A 25,589-nucleotide genomic window follows, 5' to 3' on the forward strand; every position below is an offset into this window, starting at 1 on the left:
ACTGTCAACTTTAAAGAGCTCAACTTAATTAAACCTTTCGGATGTCACCATTGAATATCATAAACAGCACACTTTTAGCTCACCTTCACTGGTTGCTGACATAGTCAAAAGGAATATTACCTCACTGACATTGATGCAGTTTCTGTCCATGTAGTCCTTGTCATTCACTTGTCCACCTTCCATGAACTCCATGAAAAGAACACGTCTTGTTGAAAGCTCCCAATAAATTTTTGGAACCTATAACAGAGGACTCTTAAGACTCTGAAGGATATTAAGGGAAGCAGAGGAAGCTAAAACTAGACAAGCCATCTTTTTTTAGCATGAGATAGGAACACTTGAGCAGAGTGGTCCTTTTTGTCTTGGAAATATGAATATGTAAGTAGATTATTCCAGATCAAATTAACCTTTCTTCATCCCTTGAAGAGTAGCTACAGGAAATAGTTAAGAGAGTTCAGGACTGGAAATATTTCACTAACACTAATTGTAATTGTAAAAAAAGCAGTTATAAAGTACTGCATATTCTCAGCCACAGACCATTCTGTAAATGTATTGCAATTTGGTAAAACAAAAGCCGATGCTAAATTTCAGAAACTTGAATTCCAATTCACATCTGCCTTGGACAACCTAAGTTCAGTGGTACAGCAATCGTTCTGCATGTGCAACACCTCACTTCTGTGCATAGCATACTTGGTCCGAAGAATCCAGGACTTGGCCTCAAAAACTGGCAAGTTTCTTAGTCAAAGAAAATATTACAGTTACTTTATAATTTGGTAGTGTAGTAAGATCTGATGCAATTGGGTTAATACAGTTCATTTAGCTATAGGAGAGCATGTTCTATGAACATTGCTATCATAATCGGAAACATTACTAGTAATTTCTGAGATGGGCGGTTCAAAATGTGAAAAATAAATAAAATAACGATCCTCATGCAAGGTTGACTCCAAACCTTCCATCTTTTTGAGGTCAGTAAAATAAGAACTCAAATTGTTGGGGGCAATATGCTGACATTGTAAACCGCTCAGAGAGTGCTGTAAAGTGTTCTATCGCGGTATATAAGTCTAAGGACTATTTCTGTTGCTATAATTCAGAGGACATGAAGAAAGGTAAGGACCTTTTTCTTCTAACCTTGCTCAGAATTATCTCTAAATTTTCTTTTTGTTCTTCACTTTAAAAAAAAAACACTTATTCCTGATGCTAACAGTTCTTTTTTAAAAAAAACAAACAAAACAAAACCTGATGTTACTATACATTGGCCCTTAAATCCACTGATCCAAAAGGGCATTGCTTATTTTAATCCTAAATCAACACTTATCCTTATTTCAAAATTTACAACAACAGTCAATGGATCTTACTAAGCTTTGTAAGTCTCAGTTGCTCAAAATCATAGTCTTTGAAAAGCTTAAAATATGCACAGACATTGGGCCCTAATGCCTGTGTGTTGAAACAATTTATCTTTGGCTTTACAAGCTTAACTCGGTTCACACTGAGAAATCTATTTCCCTGCTGTGCTGCAGGGTTCCCCATCCCTCAAGAAAAAAAAATATTACACAGTAACACAATTCCCTTGCTGTCTTTAGTGTTGATGAAAATGTCTTGGAATTGACAAGCTGGACAGAAGAAATGTATTATTAAGCCATTTTTTGCAATAATTTGTTATTGTTCCCTGAATCAATACTGCAGCGGCTTTTTCACCCAGCAAGAATGTGACTGGCAGTCTCCATGGGGATTTGCTTCACACTTTCCAAGTTGTTACACCAGCCATGGACATAGGTGCAATATTTGTAATAAACATTCACTTAGAAAGAGCCATCAGCTTTTGGCTTTTTCTACCCTTTAAAGGCCTGTTTGCTTCAGCATTCAATCTGAGTGGAGCATTCCCAGGCTCTGTTCAAGACTGAAAATGGCTGGGCCATGTAGACAGGTTGAGAAAGGTGGGGCAATTCAATTTCAGATGATTACTATCTGACAGTACACAGTTAGCAGATTCTTTATCTAAAGGGTCCTTGGTGCTCTCTGAGTTTGGCTGTTTTCTTACAGATGTTTCATCACCCAAACTAGGTAACATCAGCAGTGTACCTAGTTTGGGTAAAGAAATGTCTGCAAGAAAACAACCGAGCTCAGAGAGCATCAAGGACCCCTCATTTCAACCCTGAGCTACAAACATTCTTCTCTATTCTTTATCTCTTTGCTGCCAGATAGTGGCTGTCCAGATGTATGCAAGTCAGGTATGTGGCCCTACAAGAGGGGCTCCAAGCTGTTCAATACTAATAGCTGCTGTTCAATCTTATAAGATCATGTGACTTTGGGCCTGGCTCAGTGCTTTTGAAAGAAATAGACAGTGGCAAGTCACATGCATTCTCTGTAAATAAACATCTTATCTAAAGATATGCATTTGCAATCCAGCTATGTACCCATGGCAGTAATACCCATGGTCACCTGAATGAGTACTGTAAATATTCAGTACATGCACTTTTGGAAAAAGAACTATTGTGATAGGAAATCTCCAATGCTATCCAAAATAACGGACTTATCTCCATTTGATTCAAATTACAGGTGGGTTGACTACAGCCAAATGGTAGGAAAACCTGCTTGCCCTGACAGAAGATTTTCAGTAAAACACTGTTGTATACAGAAAGTCCTTGACATACAACCACAATTGAGCCCAACATTTCTGTTGTCAAGTGAGACATTTGTTAAATGAGTTTTGCCCCATTTTACGACCTTTCTTTCCACAGTTGTGAAGTGAATCACTACAGTTCGTAAGTTAGTAACCTGGTTAAGTGAATCTGGCTTCCCCATTGACTTTGCTTGTCAGAAGGTTGCAAATGATCACATGACTTTGGGATACAACAACAGTCATAAGTATGAACCAGTTGCCAAGTGTCTGAATATTGATTACATAATCATGGGGATGCTTCAAAGATCGTAACTGTGAAAAATGGTCATAAGTCATTTTTTTCATTGCCAGTGTAACTTTGAACAGTCAGTAAATGAACTGTTGTAAGTCAAGGATTACCTGTACTAATAATAGTAGTGATACAGTAGCAATTGTATATTACTGATAGAAATAGTATAATGTAGCATAGAAGTACAAGTAATAATATAGAGTGTGGTATAATAATAGTAATGGAATATAGTATAGTATCAATACTACTATAGAATAGTAGTAGAACATTGTAGAGTAGCAATAGTAACAGAAATAGAGTACAAGTAATCTTCAACTTGCAACTGCAATTGAGCCCAGAATTATGGTCATATGTCATGCTGATCATAACTGCCTCGTCTGAATTTGTCCATTATACTGGAGATATCTGGCCTGAAGTTTCGTCCATTACATTCCAAGCCTACTATATGGGGATCCATTGAATCAAGGTTTTACGGTATATATGAGCATCCATACAATCACATATACATCATACCTTTAGGAAGTCAAAGCATCTGAGCATGTAGGCTACCTTCTCAGCATTCTTTCCCTCATTAAGGAAATCAAGTTCAAGAGGCAAGTTCTTCTTAGCTTCGTCCACTAACCACATAAACTCAAAGTCTGGGAAGATTTGCTTCACAACCAAGACAAGGATCTGAAATCATAAATCAAAAACCTAGTTGATTACTATGCCACAGATAACTAGCACAGGGGGACAATCTACATGCAATAGGAGTACATCCATATAAATACAGAACTGTCCTAGATGCAAAGGAAGGAGAAGGATTCCATGTTTAATGGAAATAAAAGTACATAATTCTCTCCCTTTGCCTACTACCTTTACAAAGGCCCATAGTCTACATTGTAAACAAATTAATGAATAGCTTTACCAATTAGCAAAGCTCCAAAAGCAAAACTGTGAATGACATGGGTGATCTGTAAATTTAATATATTAATTAATTCATTCATTCATTAATTCTAGGATGGTGGATAGAAAATAGATAGAAAATCTCTCCCTCTCTTGTGGGTGCCCCCTCTCTGGAGGCTTTTAAGAAGAGACTGGACAGACACTTATCAGGAATGGTACAGGGTTTCCTGTTTGAGCAAGGAGTTGAACTAGAAGACCTCCAAGGTCCCTTCCAACTCTGTTATTCTGTTAGTTTGTTATAAAGTGCAACATCATGCAACCACATGACAGCAACCCCAGCATTCTCTATAACACTTATTAAGTGATTTCTATCAGTAGTTAGCCAAGGATCCACCCCATTCCATGCTTGGTCTCTTTCAGCCCCAAGCTTCAGTAAGGTAAGGGACTGTCTCCAACTAACCCCAACTATCTACTTTCCCATCTCTGCCCTTTGGGCCACCCTGCAGTGTGCAAATTCACAGTGTCCTGGGAAGCCCCAGTAGCACAGGACAAAGCCACCACATCCCAGAAAACCCTTATAGCATAATGCAAAGCCAGTGTCTCAGGAAGCTCCAGCCACTCCAGATCAGTTCCAGGCAGTCATCCTTGCCATCCTATACTCCGAGGTTCCTGCTACCCTGCACTCCACTGATCCAGCTGACCGTAGCCATCTTTTTGCTCCCACTGCTGACAAGGCATGCTCATCCTGGTCTTTTGTGAGGCAACTGCTAGCCACGTGAAGCCATCTTCCCTAGATCTCGTGAGGAAACCACATGCACAACCTTGAGAAGAAAGCCTCATGTGATCAGCAGCTGCCTCAGAAGGACAAGGCTGAACATGCTTTGTCAGCAGCAGGAACAAGAAGACAGGTGAGGGCCAGCTAGGGTGACAGCGGCTAGGGAGTGTGGAGGGCCAAAAGGGCATAAATGAGTGGAAATGGATGGGAGGGATAGTTGAAGCACCCCTGTGGTCGTAAATGCAGGCTGCCAAACATCTGAATTTTGATCATGTAACTATGGGGATGCTGCAATGGCCATAACTTCAGGAACCAATCATAAGTCTCTTCGTTCAGCACCATAACTTCAAACAGTCATGAATGAGTTATAAGTCAAGGGCTACTTGTAGAGCATGAATGGTTCCTGATACAGTAAAGGATGAAATTGACACTGAATATGGGATTATGCAAAGACTGCCAACTGCCCATTAAGCAGGAACTGAAAGTTTAAGAGCATTCCCCAAATTACATACCAGATTCACCTGGGGAATAACAACCACATCAAGAACTAAATATGGTAAATCTCTGTGACCAGAAACTCCTTGAAACTACACTCAAAGAACAGTTGCTAGTTTAACTTCAAAAAGTCTTTCATGGTTAGACTATCATCGCACATGATCAATTCCTACACCTATATGAGGTCATATGATCTTAACCATCCCTACCTTTGGCAAATAGGAAAAGCATCCTTATTGTTATAACTGAACTCTTAACATAAATTGGAAGGTATAACTTAGATCATTGCATCCAACATTCTGTCCAGACAGGGATCCAAATTAAAGCATTTTAGAAAAATGATTGTCTACTCTAGCCTCTGATTGAGCATATCACACAGCATTTCTATATAATTGGTTCCATTTTTGAGAGCCACTCTTCCTGTTAAGAAATGTTTTCTAACATTCAACCATATCTGTCTTCCTGTAATTTAAATTATCATTCTGTGCCCTGTATCCTTGGGCAAGAAAGAACATATCTTGTTCTTCTTGTACATGACAGCCTTTCAAGTATTTGAAGAGCACTATCACATCTCCCCTGGGTTGTCTTTTCTCAAGATTAAACATACCTAATTCCTTCACAGAACTTAATTTCTATTCCCCAATCATCCTTGTTACTCTTCCCTGAATCTGCTTCAGTTTCTCTGAATCCTTCTTAAAATGTGGATACAGTACTTGAGTTGGGGAAAAAACAAATACAGTGAAAGGATTCCTTTCTATTAATTGCAGATTATATTTCTGTTAATGCAGGTTGAAACTGAAATTTTCTTCTTTGCAGTCATGCCACTCTGCTGCCCCATCTTTGGTTTGCAATCAACTATTTCCAAGGTCTTTTGGAAAAATAAAGATGGTATGGGAAATAGGTGAGAAGAATGCACATTTAAAGCATATTTCCTCAAATGTGGTCATATGATGAAGAAACCATTTTAGTTTGCATTATTGAAGTCTAGATAAAGAAACTGGAAGAGAGCTGGCTATTCTGTTTCCGTTCACAAAACTTCTGATGTATTGACAATGTAGGGCTAAAAAGAATATAATTGTCAATTGTGAATATGTGTACTGTCTACAACAGTGGTTCTCAACCTTTCTAATGCCGTGACCCCATAAAACAGTTCCCCATGTTGTGGTGACCCCCAAGTGGGTGTGGCCACCAATAAGAGGGAGTAGGACAGCTAGGGAAAAGGGAAAAAAATGGCAGACTGCGTTGTTTGCTGACCCCCGTGAAATGGTCGTTTGACCCCAAATGGGGTCCCGACCCACAGTTGAGAACCACTGGTCTACAATCTTGGTCTCCCTCACAAAGATTCCAGTTTGGATGAACATCAAACTGAGGAAAAGAAAGGTCTTTATTCTTGCTTAATAGTCTCCAGAACTGACTTCTTCAGTCATTGCATAACATGTGATATATAATAATGGTGCTAAATAAGGGTCTCAATATAATCAAATCATATTTGGTGAGTTGACACAATAGCATAGCACTTTACAGCACTCTCTAAGCAGTTTACAGAGTCAGCATATTACCCCTAACAATCTGGGTCCTCATTTTACTGACCTTAGAAAGATGGAAGGCTAAGTCAATCTTGAGCCGGTGAGGATCGAACTCCTGGCTGTGGGCAGAGTTAGCTTGCAATACTGCATTCTAATCAGAGCACCAAAAGGCACAACAACCAACCAAAACCTATGACTTGTAAACCAAACTGGACAGGTTCAAAAAACATACTGAGCCCAAAAAAGAAAACACAAGACAGTTTAGCATGCTGTGTGATACTGCCTTTGTGGTAGATATATGAGTTCTGATTGTGTTAAATGTGATATGCACAATCTTTTCAGCACCAATGCCATATGTGGCAATAGAAGTCAGTAGAAATAGAAGAACATTGAGAATAATGAGTGAGGACCAGCAAGTTAGAGGATCAAAGAAAACTGGGATACAGTATTAACATATCAACAAAAGCCAATGGTAGCAGTGATAAATCAGAGGCCATAATGGAGGGGTTGGAAAGGTTACAGAAAGTCTCTTGGATCTGCTGGCGATTGGTTGTCTGTTTATGGTTTAAATAAAATGCTCAGATAAAAGTTATGCAGTCACAGAGCTTGAAAACGCAAACCATCTCTATTCTGTATTTGATTATACACACACATAGATATAGTATACACTACTTCTCTTTCAGATACCAGTTGAAAAATATATAACTTATTTTCTGAAACATTTTAAGAAGCTAAAGATATCTTCACTGAAATAAAAGAATAAAATAAAAGAATCATAATCATAAAGTAGCCACAGAAAGCTACCTCCATCAGTAGAATATCCTTAGAACTCTGTGCTTGGACCTTAGGATGTTGAACCTTCACAGCAACTGTCCTCCCATCTTGTAGTACGGCCTTGTGGACTTGGGCCAAAGATGCTGCCCCCAGTGGAACATCTTCAAAACTGGCAAACAATTCATTGATCTGTAAGGAAAAGAGATATCTCGAATTTGCTGATGTTTAAGTCAGCCAGTATTTTAGCCCTTGGACTTCGGCAGTAACCAGCAATTATACAGCAATATAACATTCTATTGTGATATTTAGAAAAAAAACTGTCACTGAGAAAATTCATACAAAAAAACTCCAGAAAGTCATAGTTGTCATCATGTAGTTTCTCCATACACTGAACCATAATTAAGAAGAAGCTTGGCTGTTTAATTAAATAATTTTTACATTCAACTTCTTCAACAATAACCAAAAGTAGTGTTTTTAGTATGACATGTTCATTCTAGCACTGGTGAGCTGCGTAGCATAAATAATATTACAAGTACTTCATCCTTATTTATTCCATGAAAATAAAATTTAACCGAAAATTTTACTTTCTACAATAACATTTCTCTGTTGCTCTTTTACCCAGGAAGGTCCACTTTGAGATCAGTCACTTCAGCCATGGAGAGTTGGAAGTCTTTTCTCACTGTTTTTAGAACATTGTCGTTTTAGATAAACCTTGGCTAGTAAAGATAATCTCTTCCACTAGGCAACAACCAGGTTTACCACAAAATGTTCTGTAATCAGTGGGCTGAAATTCATAGTCATATCACAATTTTCTTTGTAATCACACTTTGTGCTGCTAAAATTACTGTTAACGTAACACAAACATCACTTGTTTTTTGCTAGTTAAAAATATGATCCAAAGATCTAAAAGAAAACTTAAATGGAAGTCAGAATCACAGAGAAGGCAACTAGCCACTGATATGCCTCGGTCTCTGAAAATTGAGCTGTGTTCTCTGCTTTCCAGAGACACTGTTAATTTAGATTTAGATGGTATTGCTTCAATATGTATATTTTTGTACACTGTCCCTGTAGACCCAAAGGTGACAAAACAATTCTAAAATGAAAGAAACAGAATAGATATGCCCTGCTCATGACCTTTCCATATGTATTTATTTGATTAATATAAAAACCAAATGCAGGTATGATCCAACAATGCTATTCTTACATTAGCAAAGTTTTTGGCTTTTCACATATTTTCTAATTGACTGTGTTCATATATAAAACTATAAACACAATGTTTTTAAATCATAATTTGCTAAATAAGTGCTAATGGACATAGCAGTTTAACTGGTGGGGCTCATAACCACACTGAGCAAGAACCAAGCAGATCACATGATGGCTTAGTACACTGTATGAGACTAGAATATGCTTTATCTGGATAATGGCTGAACTCACACATTGTGCTATGTCACTGTGTGGCTGACTTTGAGTAAGTGTACTGTGCGAACCTAACCAATCAATGTTTATTTAATAACCATAATTAAACCAAACATGGTTTATTTTGATGATTAACCCGACCCTAATTAAGGATAACAGATTCAAACCCTGCGTATAGCCATGGTTCTGTGTTAACTGAAATCCCATTCAATGAAAGATGAAACAGACAGTGAAAAGCTAGACAGATGAAAAGCCGAATAGGTAGGATTGCCATATCTGGGCTGCAAACATTTGGACGACCATGAAATAGAATTAAATCTGAACTCTTTCCTGCTGTCTAGCAATTGTCTAGATTTTTGCTGTTCAGTTAGGGGAGTCCTAAGACGAGAATTAGCCGGAAAAGTGCATGAGTGAATTGGACTTATCAGAGAGCATGGGGAAAAAAAATACAGGCATTTTCCACTGAAGGTTCAACCTTACAATTGGGATTGGCTTCAAAGCTTTCTTGAATCCCTTGGGGTTTGGCCAAGCTTGTTTAAAAATCTGGTAGCAGAAAAAAAAATAAGAAGGCTGTTTTCTTGTTCCCTACTTACCTCATATGCATGCATACACATAGACACATTTAAATCCATATAACAGAGCCAACAGTGAAGGAGTACATTATATATGCAGAAATTAAAAGAAAACAAATTGAGTGTGAATGCATTTTATAGCCTACTTTTTAACACAGTAATTAAAGATGGGAACTGTAGCAAGCCAGCAATTAAATATGAATAAAACACTTTTGAGCAGCCTACATGCAAAGCATCCAACAGAAACCTTTTGTGTTGATGAAAGGGAGGAAAAGAAGCAACCCAGGCCTACATGCAGCTGCTGATAGCAGCTTTCCCTCCCTCCGTCCCCCCTCTCCCCCCAAGCACACAGACACACCACTTCTTACCTTGGCCACTCCCTTCTCCATTGCTTCCACAATAAATATTACCAGCAGCTAACTAGCACGTTTGCAGCAATTAGATTCCAATGGAGTTCTCAGCTGCCTCCAGTAATTCACAGGGAGGGGATCTTTTAATTTTATTTATTTATTTTATTTTTCTGCCAGCAAAATCAATTAAATAGAACAACTGCATTTGAAAAGAACTAGTTACATATTTTTTCATAATTACAGTGGATGCAGGATTCATCCTTTTGACATCCTTGCTGCAAGAAAAACTTGTCTTCCTTTCATATATTTTACAAAATAATTAAGATTACATTTTTTGTTCCCCACCTTATTAAACTCAAGTTAATGTTTAGTCAGAAGTCAGATGGATTGTAGAAATTACTATTACTAAAACTACTATAGTTGAATAGGGGTTCATATATCATAGAGAAACATGGCTTGGCATGATAGATATACTAAGCCACAAAGTAGTCTACATATTTTAATCTAACATGGCATCATATCCTATTCACATACCATAGTCAGTGTACACATTATGGCAGTTCTTCCAAGCGTGGTAGAAATATAATTTCTATAGCAATTATTTAGATCAACAAATACAAAACAAATTATGGCTTAGTGAAGCCAATCAATCTCTGAAAATTCCTTTAGGAAACCAATCCTTTTCTGTCACTCAGAAATAAGAAAGGCCATTGGGAAATGTAGTCTTCAAAATCCAATGCTCATTACAATTTGCTACATGCTAAATGAGATTTATTGCTAAAAAGACTGATTTCACGTCCATCAAGCTGCATCTTTGAGCTATGTCACATTCCAACATCCATACTGTATCTACCTACATGTCACTGCTAAGTCTTATGGTCTAAGACTCCATAGCACAGGTGTCAAACTCACCACATCACGTGACGTGTCATGACGTATCGCGACTCTTTTTGCATTGCCAGCAATCGGGTGGGTGCAGCCTCAGTATGATGAAACTGGCCCACGGTCCGGCAGTTTGACCCCTGCATCCATAGCATCACCTTATTATAACTGGCCTTTAGCCAAGCAACTACTTATCTGTCCCAGTGCAACCTACGCTATTATATAATTTCTCCTTAGTTCCAGGTTGCTTCTCTTTGATTAGTTTCCATCCATTGCTTCTTGTCCTGCCTTCAGGTGCTTCTCCAAAGAAGCAACGGATAGAAACTAATTAAAGAGAGAAGCAATCGACTTCCGGTTTGCCATTGCAGCCACTGCAGACGCTGGAAGGCGAGCTCCATCTTCCGCATTCGATTTCGCACTGCTGGGGAACCCTGGAAAGAGTGGAAAGTTGCCCTGTAGGGGCGACAAGCAAGGATGGGATCCCCGCTTAATTGCAGGAGGGCAGTAGCCCTTCCGCTTGATCCAGGGCAGCCCTCCAAACTGGCAGACGAAAGACCAGTCATAGAAATATGGCCCGTCACTAGGCTGCAGACAGCCAAAGTCAAACTGACCACGAGGCACTTCTAAAGCAGCATGGATGAGACTGGGTAAGATCTGAACCTCTCTTCAATCCTAACTATTTTTTCTACCTGTATAAGCTGCTCAAAGTATTTTCCCTCCTGTGGAGAGAGGGAAGGAAAATCCTATCCCACCCTCTAAGAGCAGCGGTGTCTGACTATTCAGGGGAGTTTAAAACGTTGAAAGAATAGCCTTATTTTAACTGGATTTATATGTTTCTAAAATTTGGGGACCAAAAGATTTCTTATCCCAACTGAAGATTTGGGTTTTTATTTACAAAAAAGAAGTAAAATTGGAAAAAGAATTATACAAATTTTGGACTTAAAAAACCTTAAACGGCATTGGTGACATCTTGTGGCTAAATCTGATACTACAACCTATTATTGTCTAAAAGAGACTTGGCTTGAAGCCCAGACTACAGATAAGACTCCTTCAACTTTGGCAGATATCAGCTGTGAGAAGTTCATACCTAGTGATAAAATTATTCTCATCCCAATTGTAAAGCTTTTGATTTAATACACCACTAACAGAATATGGATGAAGATCAGGAACAGATTCTTTCTATGTTGAAAGCAATTCATGAAACTATTCTTACAGCTTCTGACAAAATAAGACACTAGAGAAAAGAACAAGATGTCAGCCTAGATATTCAAACCCTAACTTTGACTACAATTAAACTACACAGAATCAACTACACAGAACACAATAGAAGAAGTGGACAATCAAATACTATGATAGAGGACTCAACAGACAAACAAACACAGTTAATGGAAAACCCATAAAAGGGACTGATAACACTGAAAATGGAAAAGACTTTCTATATAAACCAGAAGAAATCTGAGGAGCAAGAAGAAGAACAGACCGAAGGGAAGATAAACATTCCAGGACAACTACGGGGAGATGGAATAATAGAGAAACGATTTGTTATTCCTCCCAAAAGAATGGCGATTGGATGGTTTCTTTTATCTCAAATAATATATACAGCAACAGAGGGAGATCTATTTGATTATTTAAAAGCACAGACATGGAAGACGAGTTGGCAAAGAAAGAAAGCTAGAATAAGGCTGAAGAAAATTGGGGTTTGGATTTATTAGTGAGGATGTTATGTTACTAATCAAAATAGAATATACTCAAACAGATGTGTACTTTGAATACTAGATTATGCTATGAATTAAGATAAAGAAAACTTTGGTCATTTAAAACTTGGAAGTATAAATATTAAAAGTTAAATTTGAATATTGATGGGAAATTAAAATTTGGGGAAAACAAATAAATAGAATATTGATTGTCTATAAAGATTTAATGTAAAAGTAACTAAGATATATATAAGCTAAAAATTTATTGATAAATGTAATAAACATATCTTTACTTAGTTGATAAAATAAGAACTGTATTAGCTTAAATATGAGATAGTAGATATTAAGAGAAGAGTGGAAGTATTTGATGTTGAAATAAGGGAAATTTTGGTCATTAAATTTAAGACATTTGGAAATTAGTAAAAAATAAGAATGTTATACCGTATTATCAATTAGATGATGTAAGATGGTGAGAAAGAGAATATATTCAAATATTTAGGACATGTATCTTGAATATTAGATTTTGTGATAAATTGTGGTAAAGGAAATTTTGGTTACCTAAAACTTGGAAATTATAAATATTAAATGTTAAATTTAAATACTGATGGGAAACTAAAAACTGGGAAAAACTAATTACAGGATATTGACTGTCTATAAAGATTGAATGTTAAAGCAATTAGAATATGCATAAACTAAAAACTATTAATAAATGTAATAATGTTACTTTTAATTAATGAATATAATAAGAATTGTATTAGCTTAAACATGAGACAGTAAACACTAAGGGAAGAAGAGAGGAAATATTTAATGTGATTTGTACTAAGAAACTTGCGTGTTATTGAATTATTGAATAACCCAGCCGCCACATTGCTTTTTAAATACTTAAATGAAAAGCTAGAAAATCAATAAAAAAATTTAAAAAAGAGAGAGAGAAGCAACCTAGAACTAAGGAGCAATTTCCTGACAGTTAGAACAATTAATCAATAGAACAACCTGTCTCCAAAAGTTGTGAATGCTTCAACACTGGAAGTTCTTAAGAAGAGACTGGACAACCATTAGTCTGAAATGGTATAGGGTTTACTGCCCGAACAGGGGATCGGAGATTGGACAAGGTCCCTTCCAACTCTATTATAATATCTGGGCTGAAAAAATCTACAGGGCCACTAGATGGTGGGAAAGAAATGCAGTTAATTCTAAGTCTTTGCTGCGACTTACGACCATGCTGAATTGTGCAGCCCAAATATAGAGTCCTTATTCACTGCCATATTGATTTTAAGCTGTTGAGATGTGTGGAAACATTTACTTCATTGAATATTAAAATTCAATCTGCACAGCTAGATAATTTACATTATAAACATTTTTCACTGCTGGGACTGATTTTTAATCATGCAAATAATAAATGTAAAGACAGAAATAATGTTTATAATAATCATGATGAGAGTGGTAATACATATTGGGCTGAAATTTGAATCAGTAAAATTCTTCACTTCAGACATGCATATTTATTTGTTAAAATTTATTTGTTAAAATTTATAGACCGCCCCACTCCCGCAGGACTCCGGAGGCGGTTTACAATAAAAACACAGCATAACTTGACAAACAAACAATACAATAACATTCATCCAGGGGTCAGATTTCATAAACCCCAGGCCTGCCGGAAAAATATATTTAGACATTATTTTATGAGGATGAGAACAGACAGTAACTCAATGGCAATGATATGCTTTGTCTAGAAAAGATGGAGCTCCAATACCTGCCACCCCTAGTTAAAAAGATCAGCAAGCAGGTGATGGGAAGGAAACTTGGCCAGAAACCAAGCAAAGTTGCTACCAGTGGCAATAGATCGGCCATATGGCAATTGCTTTAGAAGGGAAGCAATGTTTGTCTCACAGCAAAAACAACAGTCTTGTTTTTGCTGTGAGACAAATGTCTCACAGCAGAATAATACAGCAGAATGTTTTAAACTGTATTCCAGAAAACCCTACAGGGGAAAAAAAGTTCAGTCAAATACAGGAATGATATTTACAGTGGGAAGGGCATGACTTGTCAGCTAGTCTTCAGAATCCCCCTCCCCAGATATTTTTGCACCTAATGACCAACACTGTTTTTGAGAGGCCACTGGGCCCCGGGAATAGCTGGTGAGCCCTGCCCCACTCATGCGTGCGCATTTGCAAAGAGGTTGGGGACCCCTGATTTATAGCATAGGTTTTCATGCATGTGATGTCTGGTCCACAAAATGTATTATTAATAAATTTGTTAGTTTTTCTGGGACCAGAAGATTCTTTGCCTTGTCTGACTTGGAGAAAGGAAGCTATATGTTTTTACAGCAGCACTCAGAAAGCTTCTGAAAATTCCTGTTGAAACAAATCCATTATATACCACCTTACCTCATCTTGTCCCAACTATTTTTAAAATTAAATAAGATGCTGAATCATTGAAACACAAGTCCCATACTTCATTAGCTTTCACAAGACCTAGAAGTCTAAGGTCAATCAAATATTCAACTAAAAAAAAGAGCTACTTTACGTTTGGACAGTAAATACAATTCTTTCTTTCTTCCATCAATTTATGCATTCTGCGTTTAGAAATCAAGTGTTGAATTGTTGCTTTAGGAATTATTAAGACAGCAGAAGATGAAAGATTAGATTTATCATAGCAAATAGTGGATTATGAAGAATAATTCATCAAATGTCAGAACAAGCCATTCACAATTTATAAAAACCAGGTCTATGAAATCTGATTGGACTTCTTCTTGACTAATGAATGCCAAACTTAATTGATGAGACTTTAGCTTGGTTGTCAAAGTCTATATTTATCAAGTATTCCTCATAATAACGTCTGTGCAACAGTGTCTTTTTCTCCAGTCTAAGGCCTGATATCAAATTTCTCTCCCCAACTGTTAATAGAGATGGAGCATGCCCTTATAATGATTGCCAATTATACATTTGGCCTAATGAGTATTTTCCTATGGTTACTGCAGAGCCTACGATAGATAGCAAAAACAAAGGGATTGAAAGGGAAGAGAAACATCCCCTATTAATAAATGCACTGGTCTCTTCATGTTTATAGGATTTTTATACATATCTAGTTAAATGTATGAAGATATGTTTAGAACACTTCAGCAATCTCTACAACTCTCTGAGCATCAGCTGAAGAAGCAAGCTCTGCACTGCCAATCCCATCCACAAAGTTATGGAATTTGTTTGGACCAAGAACAATTTTGGCAAATTTTGTGAAGGGCTCTGGTAGCGCAGTGGATGAAGGTAGTATTGCAGGTTAGCTTTGCTCAAAGCCAGGAGCTCGATCCTGACCAGTTCAAGGTTGACTCAGCCTTCCGTCCTTCTGAGGTTGAGTAATATGCTGACATTTGTAAACTGCGCAGACAGTGCTGTAAAGCACTCTGGGGCAGTGTATAAGTCTAAGCGCTATTGCTATTGCAATTGCTATCAGAAGGCTAGAAATTGTTTCCTATAAGGAGAAATTGAAGGAACTGAGAACATTTAAGTCTGAGATTGAATTAAGCTTAAGTGAATGAACCAAGAATGCTAATATAGGTGTTTAATTGAGCTGTTGAGGTGTTTCAATTCTCCCATTTTCAGTTATATCATTGGGCTTATTTTGATAAATGTGAAGTTTCTAAGCAATTAATATTATTTAAAAATGCTTCTGAAACTTCATTTAATTTTACAAATTAATTGCAATTTCATTTACAATTTAAAGTTGTATTATAATTGTCATTTTTCACTAATTTGGAAAGATAAATCAGAATAAACTTTTAATATATGAATATACCGGATTAGTATCATAACATTTTGAAATGGATTATTTCAACCAAATATTATTTTTTAAATAAGTGAATACCCCAGAAAATGCAAGGTTCAATCTTTGTATGCCAGTAACTGTCAGGCCCAAGCCCAGAGACACTGAGATCCAATCCAATCCAATCCAATTCTTTTTTGTTTACATCTAATAGACATAATCTTGCCAAACTAAAGCTATCATTTTCTAAGCTACTAGAAATATTATATATATATATATATATATATATATATATATATATATATATATATATATATATATGTAGGTCTTTGGTTGTTCGGGTTTTCTCCCGCGTAAAATTGGAAGTGTCTTGGCGACGTTTCGACGAAGTCCCATTCGTCATCTTCAGGCTGGTGTTTTCAGCTTCGTGCTTTGAGCAGCAATGTGTGGTCTTAGCTGTTTCTTCCTTTTAACTGCCAGTGGGGGTATGAACTGATTGGGTGGGAGCTTGGCTGTGTTCTGATTGGGTGGAGGTGTGTTCTGAATGGTTAGGGGCTTGGCTGTGCTCTGATTGGCTGGGGGAGTGTTCTGTTTGGTTGTGCTCAGGTTAGTCTGAGTTGCAGAGGGGTTTAAGATTTTGGGGTTATGGAGTCGTTTGTCAATAAGGGCGGGTTCCAAATGGCTGGTAGGCAGGAGGTATCATCTCGCTTGTTCATGCTGTGTGGGCGTTTTTCTATCTCGATGGCTTCTCTGATTATTCTATTATTAAAATGTTCACTTTTGGCAATGGTTCTGGTATTTTTAAAGTCAATTTCATGTCCTGTGGCTTTAAGGTGTTGGACCAGGGAAGATGTTGGTTCCTCTTTTTTGACTGAGTTCTTATGTTCTTCAATGCGTGTACTTATTCTTCTGTTGGTTTGTCCGATGTATGTGGAGGGACAAGTAGTGCATGGGATTTCGTATACTCCTTGATTTTCTAATTCAATTTTATCTTTGGGGTTTCTAAGGATGGTAGATATTTTTCTGAGATAGAAAAACGCCCACACAGCATGAACAAGCGAGATGATACCTCCCGCCTTTTTTTTCTCTTCTTAGTTGTATTTTTATCCTCGTCCGTCTCCAGTTCTCCCAACCTCAGATTAGCTGAATGGCAATTCCAGTTATTTCGGTTGCTTTCATGTTCCGATCTCCCCTCAGGCTTGGGTGGTGGTGGACGTTCCAAGTTCCTTTCTCCGCCCCGTTCTGTCCGGTTGCTACTTTTAGAGTCCCATATATTTCCGGTCTCAATGCTTTCGGTTTTAATATGTTTATCATCCTGGTAATCCCGTAAATTGTTACGAGTCTGGTATAGCGTGGGGGGGTATTCCGCATGGTGGAGGGGTCGTCTCTTGTTCGTTGTCATGCCCAGCTGTCTCGCACGTGTCTTACTCCGAGTGCTCAATCCTGGGGGTGTGTGCACAGTCATCGGGGCGCGTCCCTCCTGGTTACCGTGTTCTTCCTTAGTTCTCCCCTTTTTTACCTTGTTGGAAGCGCTCGCGTATGTTCTATGGGAGTCCTCAGGATCGTCAGGTAGGGGGTATGACAGCTCGATCTCTCGCCCCCTGCCGCTCTCCGACTTTCCTTCCTCCTCTCCAACGGTATGTAGGGGTTCATCATCAACCACCTCCCATGGTTTGTCCTCATAGGAGCTGATCGTTCCAGCTACATGGGGAGGTTTTCTCCTCCTTTCCCGACCAGCTGCGATGTTTCTTTTGGTGTGTGGGCAGGCCATTGCGTTTGGTGATTCCTCCGCATTTCCACCTGCCGTATTTTCCCTCATCTCCTCTTTGTAGCCGCGGGTCCGGACCTTGGTTCTTGTCCCTCCCCTGATCTTCTGGGATTGCGGCAGTCCCGCGGGGATGGTCAAGGTGCCTCGTGTTTGCTTCCTTTCTTTCGAATTGCACCTGGTTCGTTGGGCGGTGCGGGTGCTACCCAGATTGTTATCAAGCCGTCGGGGGTGTTGCCGCCGATTATTGGTACTCCATGATCTTAAGGCTAAATAGGATGGGCATAGGTCAATGTGCCTATTAATAGACTTACTGTCTGAGAGCCATGCCTCTCTAAGAAGGCGGCCCCCTTTGGTGTTGTCATTTGCCAATACACTGACGTCACTAAAGTTAAACTTATGGCCTAGATCCACCATATGGGCCCATATTTGGGAGTGACAGTCTCTCCTTCTCACTGCTAATTCGTGCTCATGGACCCTGGTCTTAATGCGTTTAGCAGTCTCCCCAGTATAATTACATTGGCAGTCCGTACAGTCAATCCTATAGACGGCTGCTGATCTTTCGGTGCTGGGGAGCGGGTCCTTAGGGCGCATTATGGCCGCTCGCAGTGTTTGGTTGGGTCTATGGGCCACCTGTATTTTGTGTGGTGCCAGGATTCTAGCTGTGGCTTCCGATACGTTATGGATATAGGGGAGGGCAATACGTGTGGTGGCTTGAGGCACGGATTCTTGAGATGCAGGGTTACTCCGGAGTCCAGGTGGTCTCCTGAACTGATTAATGATTTTAACCGGGTAGCCGTTGCCTCTACATGTTCGGAAGAGGTGGTTTCTCTCTTCTTTTTTGGCTTTGACGGTGCTGCAGTGTGTCTCCACTCGTTTGAATAGCGTCCTGACACAACTGGCTTTATGGGCCATCGGGTGATTAGTCCTAAAGTGGAGAATCCTCTCTGTACACGTTGGTTTTCGGTATACCCTGGTAGCTAGACATCCATCCACCTGGCACTGCACTAGTACATCCAAAAATGCTAGACTGCCCTGATCTTCTTCCTCCATGGTGAATTGGATGTCCGGGTATACCGAATTCAGGATGCCCATAAATTCAGTTTTGTGTCTTTTCTTAATGACCGCAAACGTATCGTCCACATAGCGGGCCCAAAATTTTGGTTGGTATTGGGCCATCGCTATGTGTTCCAGCTGCTGGAGTACCATCTCTGCAACCACACTAGAGATCGGCGACCCCATAGGTGTTCCTTTAATTTGCTCATATATAACCCCCTGGAAGGTGAAGTAGGTGTTAAGACATATTTCCATGAGCTTTACCAAGTCCTCCGTTTGAAGGGAGTCCTGGTGTTGCCCATGGTCTCCTTGGTTAAGCCGGTCTCTTAGGACCTCAACCACAAGTTTCTGCGGGATGGACGTAAATAAAGAAACTACGTCAAAGGAGACCATGAGCTCATCCTCTTCTACCTTCAGGGTTTTTATTCTATTGAGGAATTCTTCTGCCGATCTTACGGTGGTGTCGCTGTTACTTGCCAAGTGGCCGATGCGAACGCTCAGCCACTTGGCAAGTTCAGAGATGGGGGTACCCCTAAATGCTACGATGGGGCGGAGGGGGACATTGGGCTTATGTATCTTAGGTAAGCCATAGAATCTAGCGAGTGCTGAGTCACCAGGACGGATCCTTCTCAGCACTAAGAAGAAAAAAAAAGCGCAGGCCAACTACACACGGCTGAACCAATCAGGCCCCATAACAAGATCAAGGAGCCGAGTGCAAACCTCGGCACGCCTATAAAAAGACCTTCTCATTCTCTGGCACGCCAGCCCTGAGGATGCCGGCAGGTGACGGCGAAAGTTTGGCGCTTTTTAAAACTTTTATAGTTTTAACCCATTAAAAACTTCTTTAGTTTTTATTACCCTAGTGTTCATTTTTATATTTTATTATATATATATATATATATATATATATATATATATATATATATATATACACACACACACACACACACACACACACACACACACACACATATATATATATATCCTGAGAGATTCTAGGGTATCCTGTTTGGGGCATATTCTATGTTGGTACCATTTGATTTAATATTCATGGGCAGCTGAAGTATATGCAATGATGATGGTACCACCTTTCACTGATGTGAAGATTTGCATTTTTAGAATGAATTGACATCCCTGTAAGCTTTGGTGCCCTAGGTCAGTGCCTACTCAGGCTTAGCCTAAAGCTGGCTGTTTATAGCACTGGAACTTTGGAAAGAAATAAACATCAAAGATTTACATTTGGGATTTAAAAGTCAAAGATTTGGAGTTTCATTCTGGAAATTTGGAACCTAGTCAACAGTAAAGAATGTTGTATTTATCATCCACAGGGAGTAACTAAGAAGATTATTTTACTCTGGTGGAAATTTTCTAGCACATCTAAATTAAAATTCTGGATGGAAGACATGCTTATTCTATCTACCGTGAATTAACTTTTTATCCACACTGGAGGAAAACTGATCAATATAATTCTGTACAGTCAAGGTTTATTTTGATATTTAAATTTTGAGTACTATCATATATTTAATTATTCTAATGTAGAACAGCTATGTTTTCTTTTTTTCCTCTATTTAAGTTATTTTCTGATTTATTATGTTTTGCTTTTTGCATTATCATTTTCTCTTTTTTGGCTGATCCAAAAGCTATACATTTTTTCCCCAAAAAAGAAACAAGTGTGGACTTCTCAAAGTTTAGAAAGTAAGAACAACCCAGGATTTTAAATATTTTTTTCTCATAATTTTGCAAAGATTTTGATGAAAATTTTAGAAGTAAAGAAATTGTAAGTAACAGAATTTTCCTTGATTTATAGAACAATATTAAGGGGGAAAAGTAGAATTTTCTGAGATTTCTGGTGTTTTGCAAGTGATTCATGAAAAAGAAAGCTTGAGAATTGCTGGTATAAACAACAGTAGATACAACCTGATTTTAACATAGTCAGGAGTCTTATACAGACTCTCCTTATTTTCATGGTGAGTGGCAACAGAATAAATTATTCAATAAATTAGGCAAATTTTCTACATTTGGATAATTTATAAAATTAACTTTGTTTGGAAAACCATTTATTTCTTTTAAAATATTATCCTCCACTCAATCCAACTATCTATTAGTATGAGTTTGGTAAACAGTACAATAATGGTTGTTAGCCTAATTCTACATAAAAAAGAAAAAGAAATCTGCACAGTAATACTTAAAGGAAATGCTTTACTATGAACTAATTTATTCTTGCTTATCATCCACATTCAGACAAACACATAGAACATATTTAATTAAAGTCAAAAGTTTAATGAAAGTAGAATTAGCACTAATATCAATAAACCTGGATTGATCAAGCATTCTATTTAACATTTACATGAAGCCATTGGGTGCAATCATCCATCACCATGGACTGAGATATCATCAGTATGCTGATGACACTCAGCTGTATGTCTCAGCCCATGGTGAGTTAAGCGATGCCATGACCTCCCTCTTACAGTGCCTGGATGCTGTTAGGGGCTGGATGAGGAGCAATGGGTTGAAACTGAACCCTGGCAAGACTGAATAGGTCTGGGTTTGGGGTTCTTTGGCCCTTGGAGAATTGCCATCTTTGGGCTTGGATGGGGTGGCATTGCCCCAAACAGGCCCTGTGTGTAATCTGGGGGTTCTCCTGGACTCACAGCTCCTGCTCAAAGAGCAGGTGGCAGCCGTGGCCAGGAGGGTCTTTGTGCAACTGTGGATTGTGAGCTAGTTATGCCCTTTCCTGGACCAACAATCACTACTCATAGTCACTCATGCCTTAGTCACCTCCGATCTTGACTATTGCAACATGCTCTACATGGGGCTGCCCCTGAAGAGCATCTGGAAGCTCCAATTGGTGCAAAATGCAGCAGCCCGTATGGTTTTGTGCAGACCTTGGTGTGCACATGATACCTCTCGTGCTGTCGATTTGCTTCCGGGTGCAATTCAAGGTGCTGGTTGTCACCTTTAAAACCCTTCATGGCTTGGGACCAGGTTATCTGAGGGAACATCTCTTGCTAGTCATATCTACCTGACCCACTAGAGCAGGGAGGCAAGGAATATTGCGGGTCTCATCCCCTAAGGAGATGCAATTGGCGGGACCCAGAAGAAGGGCCTTCTCCGTGGTGGCTCTTTCTCTCTGGAACTTCATTCCCTCAGAGACTAGACTGGCCTCACTCTTCCAGAAGGCGCTGAATACTTGGTTCTGACAGTGGGCCTGGGGAACCCAGAGCAGGACAGAGCCCAGCAAATGGTTTGTTTAATGTGTGTTGTCACTGACATGGGGGGTAGAAGGTTATTATATTATTTTATTTTCCTCTTGTTATTTTAGTCTTTTATAGGGAGTTTTTATTTATGTAAGCTGCCTTGAGTTGCCATGCGCAAGCAGGTGACAATACAAATCTTCTAAATAAAATAAATAAATAAATAAATAAAATAATTTTCACTAAAATAAAAAGGAATAACAAAAACAAGTTGTCAGAGAAGCAACAGTGGAAGAGACTAATGAGACCACAGTGGGCAAAATAACAGTGCCAAGCATTTTGACCATCTCACATACATGTACGAGTTAGATTTTCTATTTCTTACTTCTGGATTTGGGAAAATAGTTTTAGAGTTTTAGTTTTCCTTTTTAAAATGTATTTAAGCCTATTTTAGGATTTAAACTGCAGTTTGTCTGTATGTTTTTGCCTCAGCATTTTAGGAAATTTCACCAATGCAATTATTAGAAGCCACTGGGGATTGAAAAATGGAAATTGTCACATGTTTTTCCATGCTTGATTATAATCTACATGTGAAAATTCAGCCTAATTCTAGATAAGTAGTTCCCTTCCTGAGTTCAGGACCCAATTTCAATATTCTGATTTGTTTTTCTCTGTTCTCCACTAGTTTACATCTGTGTTTTCTTCCTCTTCCCATGTTACTGACATAAATTACCTTTTGTCAGGTTGTTCACACTTAAGTGAATGTTCTTCTTAAAATGAATTATGTTTCAGTATGTTATTTCTTCATACAGTGTATAATTAACCTGTGGAATTAATTTTCATAAGATTGGTGGTGGTTACTAACTTGTATAACTTGAAAGGGAATTGGATAAATTCTAAAGATGTCTTTTTTTGAGACTCGGTGTTATTTTGGGATTACAGACATTACACCTCCAAATATCAATTGCAAAGAAAGAGCAGAAGATTCTTGCTTGCAAGTTACTCTAGAGACATCTGGTTGATAAATCATGGAAAAAACAAACATGTTTTCTAAAAGTTATGATGAACAGAAAAATAATAAGCAATTTACATGTATTTTATAATGCTGTAATATTGATTTGTTGTTACTTTCCTGTTTTTCTATAAAACATATCATCAAGTCAACCTAAAACAATAGAATTAACATCAATGTCATGGTTTTAAGAAGGACAAAGATTTTTAAAACTTTAGGGAAAATAATATGCCAGGGAAATTTATTGAAATTAAAACATATGCAACTGCTTATTAGTGACTGAACAAAAATTGGACCAAAAGTGTTCTATATTTTATATTTCCAAATTCTGGATTTTAAAATCATAAAGGCCTTCTATTCAGTAACTACCCACTATATTTATTATTTAAACAAACAAATTATATATATTTTAAATAATACTGTAAATATAGAAAAACACATTCAAATTTAATTATAATGAAATAATGTTATCTTTTAAGATATTTATTGTTTTAATAAACCTTTATTTTAAAATGTATATAAATAATTATTCCAAATCAAAATAGGTGATACATCTGTCACATTTGGCTGTGTTAATTAATCCTACTTAACTGTGTATCATTAGAATATATAAGCTGAGTGTTTATTGAAACTATTTCTTTAAACTTGCATTCAGGACTGTTGGTGGAAGCTTGAGAGATGGTGTATGTGAGGCAGGAATTGCTCCACTGCTAAAATAAAAATGGCCTGTCCCTGAGAGGGTGGGTGAGAATCTCAACCATTCTATAAACAGCATGCTTTTTGTAGTTATCAAAATATATCCTGAATCAGCCCACAATTCTTTATAATAAGTTGCAAATTTAGTGCAACTTTTCTTCCTTCAGTTTTACCATTTTAAAGAGACATGAAATTGGTTTTACATCTCAAACAGAGAAGAGTTGTTCTATTGGTAATGGCTTTTCCTATTAATCAATCAAGGCAGTTATTTCTCCAACTGTCACTAGGCTATGAAGAATAAATCCATTCAAAAAACTTTAAGTTGTTTTAAATGGCTTGATATTTATTTATTGATATTTATTCAGTATAGTTGCCCTACAACTAAGATTTTATGTAGTGTTCCAGTTAAAAAACAATCTGGGTTTAAATCCCCATTTGTTCTCTATCTAATCTGTATTACAGAGGATGCTATGGATGGTGTTCTCAGGTTTCTGGAGGAAGAGGAGGAAATAATATAATCCTAAATGTAAAAGCTGGACTCCTGCTTCATTTCATTAAACCTCTTTTAGGAGCAACAAATCTGCCGCATTCAATCAAACCAGGAATTCAACTCTATTGTGTGGTTGAGGATATTCAAAGCAACAGCAACAGCAGATGGAGAACTACAGGCAAGTAACCCCCTCAGCATATTTCTGACTCCTTTACAATCTAAAAGAAAACTTTGGAGGGCATGTCAAAATGAAGAATGTGTTTTAAATTCATTTAGAGAAGATTTTAAATATATCCACGTATTTTGTGCATCTTCTGTGAACATTGTGATCAGAAGATTATGTTCCACCAGTTTATACCGATTGATTGACTGTGACATCACTGAACAGAACAATTTTGGCATTCAAAACATAAAGGTGAGATGCTATATTTTAAAGAAGGGTTTTGTAGCAAAGGGACCCAATATTGGAATGATGGAAACAAAAGGTTCAATATTTTGCTTCACCAAATGATCTAGAAAATTCTAGAATTAGTGTGTGCTTTCACTTTGGGAGTGATGGCTGTACCTTAGCTTTGATTGAAATTCTAAAGCCAATTTTCAAAAATAACAGGCAGAGATGGGCAAAGGAATACAAAGGGCCCAAACAAAACTAAAACTAACATTAAGCTTAATTGTGATGACTCCAAATATAATTTTTCTCAACTGTTGTCAAAGTCAAAATTCATCAACTAATGGAGATCCTTTGTGTGCATACCTCTAGTATGACCCACTTACTCCAACCAGGTACTTTCCAAATGCACTCAGTTCCAAAGGTGGCAACTTTTTTGTAGCCAACAACTACAAAACTTTACATAATAAGGGCCTGGTGGTCATGATATGGTAATGGGTGGAGCAGAACTGGAAGCTCTGGCTATTTTTTATACTATTAAGAGGGGTTTTTTATATAAGAATAGGATACAAAATCTACTGGAGGCTTAGCTGACTTATATCACTGGACTTTCTGATGAAAATCAAAAAAAGGCCAAAAAAAAAAAATGGCACGGTTTTGCAATTTGCCATTACATTTTTGTGCACAATGGTTAGGAATCCTGGTAGATGCAAAAAAAGGAACTAGGCTGCTATCCACAGGCTGCCTATTCCAAATAATGCCCAACACATCTGGAAGGCACACGGTTGGAGAAAGCATTTTTAGGCAATCCTGAAACAGGAGATTAATAAACACTTGGAATAAATTTAGCTTCTTGTGTTGTTATATTTTAAATGAACTCATAACAAATCATCCAACAAATAATAATTATAAATAATGAAATAATAACCTTAAATAGATGAGGACATTTTTAGT

At 37.9% G+C, this 25,589-nt stretch overlaps 1 protein-coding gene across 4 annotated transcripts in view; it reads right to left on the bottom strand.

Moving 5' to 3' along the window:
* Window positions 1–25,589, bottom strand: part of ADCK1 (aarF domain containing kinase 1) — a 116,820-nt gene that overhangs the window by 14,629 nt on the left and 76,602 nt on the right. For all 4 annotated transcript variants that reach the window (XM_039351600.1, XM_039351601.1, XM_039351598.1 and 1 more), the window contains 3 exons: window positions 7,392–7,550; window positions 3,420–3,578; window positions 121–237 (listed from right to left, as the gene is read on the bottom strand). In XM_039351600.1, coding sequence (XP_039207534.1) covers window positions 121–237; window positions 3,420–3,578; window positions 7,392–7,550 — 435 coding nt within the window. The remainder of the gene's footprint in view (window positions 1–120; window positions 238–3,419; window positions 3,579–7,391; window positions 7,551–25,589) is intronic.

This window comes from Crotalus tigris, unplaced genomic scaffold (assembly GCF_016545835.1).
Source record: "Crotalus tigris isolate CLP2741 ecotype Arizona unplaced genomic scaffold, ASM1654583v1 scf7180000018371.15429387391:27106975, whole genome shotgun sequence".
In the NCBI taxonomy this organism is placed as follows: Eukaryota; Metazoa; Chordata; class Lepidosauria; order Squamata; family Viperidae; genus Crotalus; species Crotalus tigris.